At 48.4% G+C, this 9,383-nt stretch overlaps 1 protein-coding gene across 4 annotated transcripts; it reads left to right on the top strand.

The window, feature by feature from the left end:
• The first annotated feature begins 381 nt into the window (after positions 1-381).
• On the top strand, positions 382-6,989 carry CBLN2 (cerebellin 2 precursor). 4 transcript variants are annotated; one of them, XM_053571960.1, is made up of 4 exons: positions 382-709; positions 2,371-2,844; positions 5,772-5,891; positions 6,181-6,989. In XM_053571960.1, the coding sequence occupies exons 2-4, from the start codon at positions 2,500-2,502 to the stop codon at positions 6,376-6,378; spliced, it is 663 nt and encodes a 220-aa protein (XP_053427935.1). In that variant the 5' UTR covers positions 382-709; positions 2,371-2,499; the 3' UTR covers positions 6,379-6,989. The 4 variants fall into 4 exon arrangements, with proteins under 4 accessions (XP_053427935.1, XP_053427933.1, XP_053427934.1 ...); XM_053571958.1 differs by lacking the exon at positions 382-709 and adding an exon at positions 834-1,312; XM_053571959.1 differs by lacking the exon at positions 382-709 and adding an exon at positions 1,632-1,703.
• The last annotated feature ends 2,394 nt before the right edge of the window (positions 6,990-9,383 follow it).

Below are 9,383 nucleotides of genomic sequence, written 5' to 3'. Positions count from 1 at the left end.
CAGGGTGCTGCTTCCTCGTGTCGGGGCAAAGACGCTGAGGAGCAGCCTGAAGGCGTAAGGACCAGTTTTATTGCGTCGTCGTGGCTGCTGCTGTTGCATTTTTCACAGAGACCAGAGCTGCTCGTAGGGGTGAAAGACGACGGGAGGCAAACCTCACCCCTGCGGCTGGGACTCCCCCGCTGTTGGGTCCGAGTCCCCGGGTCCGCAGCCCGCCGCAGGGAGGCTCCGGCGCCCGTAGGTGGCGCCCCGCGCCCGTGATAGCGCGTCTCGCCCGCGCTCCGGGCGCAGCTGGGAAACCGGAGCGTCTCCCCGGGTCGTTAGAGCTCAGGGCCCACATTTTAATAAATAAACGCGGGCGCCAGGGCGCTCCAGAGTCCCGAGGTTCAGAGGAGCAGCCACTTAAGCCCAGGCGAGAGGCATTTCTTCCATCTGTGCCAAAACCCGACATTTTCCAAAGTGGAGATTCTGGAACCACAGCGCTCACATCATTAAATTTCCAAGCCTTTTCTCTCCATCCCAGTCCTTAAGAAAACTGTGCCTTTTCCCCTTTTCATTATGAAAGTGGCCATGGTATTCAAGATTAAGACCTGGAAGGAATTTGGAAAAGAAAAGGAAGAATCTAAAAGAAGAGAAGCGACCGGTGCTTTCGAGGGTGTCTAATTTTTTTTTAAAAAGAGGCATCTGGAAGGATTTCACTCTGGGTGTTTGGGTGAGAGCGTGACCTGGGCGTCGCAGGGTGCGGCGGGGATGCGGGGAACTGGGGGACCGAAACCGGGGGGAAGGCGTGGGCGGTGCTCAGCTGTGCTCTTCGGGGACTGGCAGAAAGGCCCAGAGCGCGGGGACCCTGAGACCGAGCCGCGCCGCCAGCGGGCTGGGTGCGGGAGCGATGGGGGTCCCCGAGGCGACTGTGCGGGACCTGCGCCGACGCCGCGGTGCGGGCGCTCAGGGTGCGGGTAGACGCGCCGGCGCGCGGTGCGGAGCGCGGAGGGCGCTCGGCTGAGCGGGGAGCGGGGTCCAGGGCGCAGCACCAGGCGCGCCGGCGCGGGGCGCGGAGGGCGCTCGGCTGAGCGGGACGCGGGGAGCGGGGGTCCCGGGCGCAGCGCGAGGCGCACGGGTGCGGGGCGTGGTGCGTGCCCGGAGCGGACGCGGGCCGGCGCGGGAAAGCTGCAGGGCGGGGCGGCGCGGTTATTGGCCACGCGCAGGGAGAAGGGTCGCGCTCCGTGTTCTCCTCCCGCCAGCTCCCGCTCGCCTCATTCTGTCTAAGCAGAACAACTTCGCGGACTGTGGCGCTCGCCCATCATGGGTGTTCCAGGTAACCGAACCCTGAGCCGGACCTTGCCCGCCCACACCGACCTAATTGCCTTATGCACGTATTTTAAGGAGGACCACAGCTAGGCTGTTTGGGGGAAAGGGGAGAAAAAGAGGAGGAAGACAAAGGAGAGGGCGATCATTTAGTACCGGGCGATGAGAGAAGAGATTTATGGGGAAACAACTTGTTTTCTTGGAAAGAATACTGGAGGACTGGATAGGAGACTGTGAGCGGGGGAGGGTTCTTGCTTTCTGTTGCTCGGCTGGGTGTTGACATGACCTGTCTGGTGAACCCGGAGGGGAGCGGACGGGGGAAAGTGCGAACCGGGACTAAGTCCCCGGGAAGGAGGACCCGGGATCTAGAAACAAGAGCCAGGCAATAAGCAAAACTTGAGGTTTGCGTCCCCAGCGTCTTCTGTCCTTCATCAGAGGGGAACCCGAGGGGTTTCTCCGAGAGGGCTCGCGGGTGGCTGCGCGGACACTGGACGTGGGTGTTTGGTTTGGGTGTTTCTCTCTCTCTGTGTCTCTTAATTTTGTTCGCCCAGAGGAGATTCCTGGGGTTTGTTCTTTAGGTCCCAATTTAACAAAGGGACTTAAATTGACTTTAAAAACACTCCAGGATGGACAAACACAGGAAAAAAGGAAAGGAAAGGGTCTCTTAGTCTTGCTGTAAAGAACATGCCGGCTGACATGAAGGCGATAAAGCAAGCACTAGGGTTTTTTTTTTTTTTTCTTTTTCTTTTTCTCTCTGCCTGCGTCCTAAGACCCCTCTGGCACTGGCTGACTGGGCTGGGGTGTCGCTGACGCCGACTTGGGGGTCTCGGGCCCCCCACCTCACCGTACCCCCAATGCGCCTCTCAGGAGCCTTCCGGGATCGCTGCCTGGCGCTCCCCGGCGTTTCTCCGGACCTGTTGTGCCAAATCAGGGACAGAGGTGGCTGTGTCTGGGACCAAGGGAGTGGCCTTGGAGGGAGCCTCCGAGCGTCAGTCACCTGCGCCTGGTCCCCCTTCTCCCCAACAGTTTCCCCTCCCGCGTAAGGGTCCCGATTCTTTGCCCTCACAGGTCCTCTGGCACCTTTCTTCTGAGAACGACCCGGGCTTCGAACATCTGAGCAGGGGACGGAGGCCCGAAGCAGCCGCTCCGGCCGGTGCCCGCTCCTCCCGCCCGCGCGCGCCGCCCCCAGCTGCCCGGATGCCGGCGCCCCGCGGGCCGCTGCTGACCATGCCCGGGCGCCGGGGGGCGCTGCGCGAGCCGGCGGGCTGCGGGTCCTGCCTGGGGGCGGCGCTGGCCCTGCTTCTGCTGCTGCTGCCCGCCTGCTGCCCGGTGCGGGCGCAGAACGACACGGAGCCCATCGTCCTGGAGGGCAAGTGCCTGGTGGTGTGCGACTCGAGCCCGTCGGCGGACGGCGCCGTCACCTCCTCGCTGGGCATCTCCGTGCGCTCGGGCAGCGCCAAGGTGGCCTTCTCCGCCACGCGGAGCACCAACCACGAGCCGTCCGAGATGAGCAATCGCACCATGACCATCTACTTCGACCAGGTCAGCCCCGGCCTGCCCACCCGCCGGCAGCCTCGGGAGCAGGGGAGGGGCTGGCGCCCGGCGGGGTCCCTGCCCCTGGACGTGGGGGCCCTGGCCTGTCTTCTCCTTTCCCCCTTGCCTGACCCGGCCTTTCCGGCCTCCTCTCTGCTTTTCCCAGCACACTGTCCTCCTCTTTCACCTTTTCACGTTGTAGCTTTTTTTCTTTTACTTTTAAAGATTGGCTTTCTCAGAGTCCCGGTAAAAGATTCGAAAGATATTTCCCAAAAGGGAGCATGGCACGTTTTATGCTTTGCTGTGGGGTGGGGAAAATTTGTGGTTGGTGGTCTCCGGTGACCTGAAGGACTGAGTGCAGTTAAATGTCTCCCTACCAAGACAGGCATCCTTCAGAGATCTCAGCCAACAGTTAGAAAAGGCGTACTGCTTATTAAAATTGCTTGTTTTGAGGAATGGTCTAGGGAAGGGGATGTTTACCTTCAAGAAAAATAGCAGAGGAAGAGTTTGGGTGAAATAGCAGGCTGGGTTATATAAATACAAGACAAAATGAAGAATGTAGTTATATAAATGGAGCATATAGTAAATGAAATATATTCAGTATGCAAAGCAGTATGTACATATATGAATATATAGTGTGTGGTTATATAAATTAAAAAAAAATAAAGAGCAGTGACTTAAGTGGCCTTAAACTACTTAACTTCTGCCAGTTGGTTCAGAGCAGAAGGGTCAGAGATATAATTAAGACTTTGCAATTTCTTTTCTGATTTGTTGGTTCTCAGGGTTAAAGGTTGTGACCTTTTAGGGGTCATCCTTTCTCGGTCTTTATTATTTTTTCAGAAACAAGTTGAAAACATTATAGTGGTTTCAAAACTTAGGCAATAAGCTAGTCCTTTTTCCAAAATGTTTCCCACAAAATGGAGCATTCCACAGCCACTGACAGGATATCTGGTTATTTGCCTTCTCTCTTTTGACAATGTTTAAAACTAAGTAATGATCATCCTACACACACATTCTCTCTCTCTTTCTCTAACCTTATTTTAGGCCAGTGTACTTATCTTTTAAATTGTTAAGGATCATTTATTTAAGGGGGTTTTACTTGGGGGGAATGTCTCTTTAATTGGTTTGCATTTACAAGATATCTAAATTTTAATTTTAATCATGTCCAAAGTGAAAAACAATGAAACAGGCGTTTGGGAAATGTGTGCTCTATCAGTTAGTCTTTTATGTGCTGTTGTTATTATTATATCATTGTGATTCACTTACCAATGTCTTACAAATACTTTCCACAGCCCTGTCACACCCACCATCTCATTTGGGTGTGAAGAGAACTCTGTGATGTAAGACGGGAGAAATAGTAGTAGGATTCTAATTTTATACATGAGCAGACGATGGCAGGGTGAGGGCAGGGTGAGTTAAATACTGCTTCTGTGGTTTCCCAGTTTGAGCCGTCCTGAGGCCTGTTTTCAGGGCCTCTTTCATCTGCAGCAGAGCCCTGAATTTACTGGTTTCCAGAATTTAAAATTGTGCTGAAGGAGTTGAGGTGAAGGGAAGCAGCAGCTGTACAGGCTCACATGGAAAATCCTTTATTCTTTTCTACAGCTTTGTGAGGAGCCCTGAGCGGGCAGCCTTGGGAGGCTGAGAATAGTCATAGCAGGTGCTTGTTTTTAACAATGGAGCCCAGCGTGTCTTTCTCAGCCCTGCCCTTGAGTGGGGCTGAAGTGGTGCTCACAGCTGGATTGGAGAAGCTAGGACAGGCGCGTTTCAGGAGCCGTTTCAGCAGCTGTCCTTGCAGGATTTCACACTGCCTTGGGGATTGCACGATATTCTGTAATGAGCCTTCAAGAAGTGGCACTGAAAGGTGTCCGGCCGAAGTTTATTTTCTGGTTAGATGACAAGATCTTGAATCCAGGGTTGTGATGTTGCTGCTGGATATTTGTTTTTAAAGCCAAGGACCTTATATCTTGTACATTTGTGGATGATAGTGAGGATAGGGGCAGGATCCAGATAAAGTCGCCAGATTCTGTCCTGAACATCTGAAAGTAAAGTGGGTCACGAGGGAGACCTGCCCCTCATGAAGTTCTGCTTATGACACTGTAACACTCACTCCTCTGTGATCGGAGGACGACCATCTGCATGGTCATGTGATCTCAGATCAGGTGCCTAATTTGCCCATTATTCTTGCATGTTGTAAAATTCCCTTAGTGTGAGCTACAGGTGTCCACCTGCTGATTCTCTATTTAAGCTTTTTTGCAAGACACCACAGCTCAGCAAAAGCAGCCACATTGCTCAGAGGAAAGTGCGAAAAAACTTGGGCAGCAAATGTTTACAACAAAGCCTTTCACTCAGCACCAATTATTGATCACCTACTGTGTGCTGCCTGGGAGTGTGCCAGGCCCTGAGAAACACTGGCGATCAAGCTTCACAGAGTCTGTTTTCTGCTGGAGCACATTATGTTAGGTCCCAGGCCTCATCTTACAGAAATGAACTCATCTCCTTGTCCACAGACCTAGCTGCATTGCTTCAGTGTGGAACCCTTTTTTTATTAAGCAAGGCATCATACTGAAGACCCCACACCACAGACCTCAACTTATGATTGGTTTACTGAACTCATCATCTTCCATTTTTTGTATGTGCCCCGCCTCCTCCCCCAGCATCCAAAATTCACATCCACCTTTTGGATGCATAAGTACAGTATACTTTGAAAATCCTTATTCATTACAGTTCATTAGTGTACCTTTGAAATCAATTCCTGCTATAGCCTATTTTAATGCCAGTACAACCTCTGTCCTGGGGAAGCCCGAGAAAGCTGAGTTTGTCTTCCCGGCTGCTCTGCTCTAATAATGAACGGTTGTCAGTGGTTATCCACGTAGGAGAGAAACCTGTGCAGAGGAGCGTCTTGCCACGTTTGTGCCCTATGCCCTTTTCTTTTTCAGGTATTAGTAAACATCGGCAACCACTTTGATCTTGCCTCCAGTATATTTGTAGCACCAAGAAAAGGAATTTATAGCTTCAGCTTCCACGTGGTCAAAGTGTATAATAGACAAACCATCCAGGTGGGTAGCTTAGAAAATTTGACTATTTCAGCTTGGGGTTCATAGTTCCTCCTTGCTATAGACCATTTCATATGGTTGGTGGGTGAGGGCAATAGGGATCTGGGCTCTCCGGGGGATGGGGTGGTGGCTCTGAACCAGCCCTGAGTGAGTCCTCACTGTCGGGCCTCTGGTGTGGGCTGTAGGTAAAGGACGGAGGAGGGGGGAGGGTGGGGCGTTGGGAGAAGAGAGAACACCAGTGGTAGGAGTGGGGTCCTTTCTGGTCTGCTAAGATTTACCTTCTGCATTTTAGGTCAGTTTAATGCAGAATGGCTACCCAGTGATCTCAGCATTTGCGGGAGACCAGGATGTTACCAGAGAAGCTGCTAGTAATGGCGTCCTGCTGCTCATGGAAAGGGAGGACAAAGTGCACCTCAAACTGGAGAGGGGCAACCTCATGGGGGGCTGGAAATACTCCACATTCTCTGGCTTCTTGGTTTTTCCTCTATAAACACAGAGCCCCCTGGATGGTGGGAAAATTGCAATCTGGACCCAGGAATCCACCCTTCAAAACACCCTGAACTTGCCCTCATAGGACAAACTGTTTCCAACCTCCATCAGACAGTTGCGGTAGAAGAATGATTTCTTTATAAATCTTCAGTATTTTTTTTTTTTGAATATTGACAATTTCTCGAGAACCTGGCCTCTAATTAGTTTTAGACGACAACGTCTTAAGGAGAAATGAAATTATCGATTTGAGCAATTTGTACCTGTGATTGTAAAGTCAATATCGGATTTTATTGTTGGGACCACTGACTTACATTTTTTTCTGTTTGTACGTTGTATTGTTGTCCCAATGCAAGGAGTGCCGCTGGCCCAGGATGGATTGTAGGTTGCAGTCAGGGCTCAGAGTGAGAGCCCAGCAAAGAATAGCCGTCAGGACAGTCCTTGCCATGTGTTTGGTATGAGTCTGTATAGCCTTAAGAAAAAGAATGGCTTCCCTTTCATTCTGTATTTTTCTCCCCACTGGGTGGACGGGAGGACTGGGGAGGGGGCTGGGGACATTGTGAACCTGTCAAGAAGTGCTTTATCTAGAGAAGCAAATTTTGCACGATTGGACTGCAACTCATATTTTGTATTGTTTGTGTTTTCTCCTCAAGAAAGCTTTACTTTTCTTTCTACACTCAGCTGTCCCTCCTCAACCTGGGTTTTATTTTTCTCACGGGGGTTGGGGAGACAAAAATGTGTGTTGAATTCATAGATAAGACCAAACACGATGAAACAAAAAGTCTCTATATCTTTTGTTTTGGATGAGACCAAACTAAACAAAAAGTACCTGTTTTATCAAAGTAAAAAAATAACAAAGAATAATTCTGCTTATTCTTTTGAAGAGATTCTGAGATGTACCTTTAGAAACCTGGAGTTTATTTATTTTTAAGATGTATGCCCTGGAATCGTTTAAGAACTTGGTGTCCCTGGTTGGTCCTGAATCTTTTTAAGTTGGGAGTGGAAGCTGTAATGACCAAACACACTGATTTTTACCCAGCATCCCCTGACTTTTAATGCCTTTGGATCCACCTCTGAGTGAGTACACAGTGATCAGGTGCTTCAAAGAAAACAGGAGGAGCCCTTCTTCCTCAGGATCCATCCTCTTTTGATCTGCCAAGGAAAGCGTTGTGTTGATGCTCCCCGGCCTGCACCTGGCTGGAAGCCACCTGGAAGTCACAGTGGTTGAAGGTATTGGCTGAAGCATCCTTGGAGCAGTTTTACAAATCCTTCTTGTTTTGGCAACTTATACAACAATGTTATTAAGAAACAGCTGAAAGTTGATGGGTGCGGGATTCGTATGCCAAGGAAATGTCACTAAATCCCAAAGCAATCAAATGTGAGACCTCAAACTGGATGTTGATTCGTTCTTTGTGTGACAATGTAACCAAAATATTGATGCTAAAAGTCATACTTTTAAGATGCAGAATAAATGGGTTTGATGTCTGGCTTACTCTGCATTGTCTCCTAACTCGCAAGATGAGAGGAAGTAAAGATGAATGCATACTGTGCCTCTTGGAAACTGCACACACAAACACACACCCCCCTATGTGCAGACCGAGCTAAGTCTGGATGGCTATTGTATGTTGAGAGACAATTCAGTTTATACATACACAATTCAAACAGGGAGATTTGTGGGGGGGGATGTGGAAAAGACAGCATTAAGATTTTCTGGATAGCTAATTTGCTTTTATCAGACATCATCTTTATGTGATACAAGTTCCAATCCAATAATTCTTTGAACACTGACAGAAATGAAGCCAGCATTTTAAGATAACATGAGTTGTTTCCAAAAAGTGTGTGCGAGGCAACAGGCTTGAAATAAGAAATGCAGTGGGGGTTTTCTAAATGAAAACCTGTAGAGTTTGACGAAGGTCTAGGTTTTCCCTGTCCTTGCATGGAGGATGCAGAGTTTAATTTGAGTTAAATGCCTTTGCAGTTTGTGAGAAAAACAAATCAACCCAAAAGTGTTAGGGGAACTTGGCTCCGAGATTAGCATATTTACTCCAAACATTGTTTATGAAGGCCGATCACATGAATAGAAAGATGCTGGACTGTCTTCTCTGTGTGTTTTATTCCTCTGAATTATTTTAGTCCTCTTTCCCTCCTCTCCTTAATCTTGTGTTTTTATTTCAAACAAGCAGGAAACCTCATTTGAGGACAATATAGTATTTCAGAGATTGAAAGATACATGAGTACTTGGTATTTTTATTACTTAATATATACGACATTTATGTGTTTGTATTTATGCCTTTATTATATACAGGTTGTTATTGGGGTCTTCTGTATAATAAAATAAGTTATTAAATTGACCAATCTAAAAATGCATATATTTCAGGAGTTTATTTTATATTACAAAAAAAAAGCTTCATCTGGGGCGGCGACTGTGGCTCAAAGGGGTAGGGCGCTGGTCCCATATACGGGAGGTGGCGGGTTCAAACCCAGCCCCAGCCAAAAAAAAGAAAGCTACTTCATCTGGACTTTACTTTATCAGTGGTTCCTTCCTTTATTCCTTGCAAGGGAGGCCAAATATTGCCTTGGGGAGAAGCCCTGCCTGTGGTATCCCTGAAGTTCAGCACCCCCCTTGGCCTGTGCCAAGGTTCCATTTGACTGAGGATCTTGGAGGCATATGAAGCTCCTGTGTATAGTCAACAAAAATACATAGCTCTGATCAAAATTTGGATTTTTTTTTCTATGTTATTTGGTTATTTTACATGGTTCAAATTCACTTTTCTGTCTCATGTTAATATCAATATTGTATAAAATATATAGAATTGTAACATCTTTAACACAAGTAAAAAAAGTGAGGCGCTCATATTATGACATGATAATAGTGAGTTGCTCTGGCTGATAAATATTAATCCTATTAAATTATAAGTGCTTTTAAAACTATACAATTTTTTAACTGAAGTATGCCCCAATCTGAATCACAACTTTGATTAATTGACCCTAGATCCTAAGATACTGCTT

Source organism: Nycticebus coucang, chromosome 19 (genome assembly GCF_027406575.1).
Source record: "Nycticebus coucang isolate mNycCou1 chromosome 19, mNycCou1.pri, whole genome shotgun sequence".
NCBI lineage: Eukaryota > Metazoa > Chordata > Mammalia > Primates > Lorisidae > Nycticebus > Nycticebus coucang.
The sequence above is the reverse complement of the archived record's forward strand: the minus strand, read 5'-3'. Positions and strand labels throughout refer to the sequence as shown.

Excerpts from the sequence above, each read along its gene's own strand:
- CBLN2 (XM_053571960.1), top strand. The coding sequence starts at position 2,500 with ATGCCGGCGCCCCGCGGGCCGCTGCTGACCATGCCCGGGCGCCGGGGG. Across the intron at positions 2,845-5,771 it reads TGACCATCTACTTCGACCAG|GTATTAGTAAACATCGGCAA; the intron begins GTCAGCCCCGGC and ends TTTCTTTTTCAG. Across the intron at positions 5,892-6,180 it reads ATAATAGACAAACCATCCAG|GTCAGTTTAATGCAGAATGG; the intron begins GTGGGTAGCTTA and ends TCTGCATTTTAG.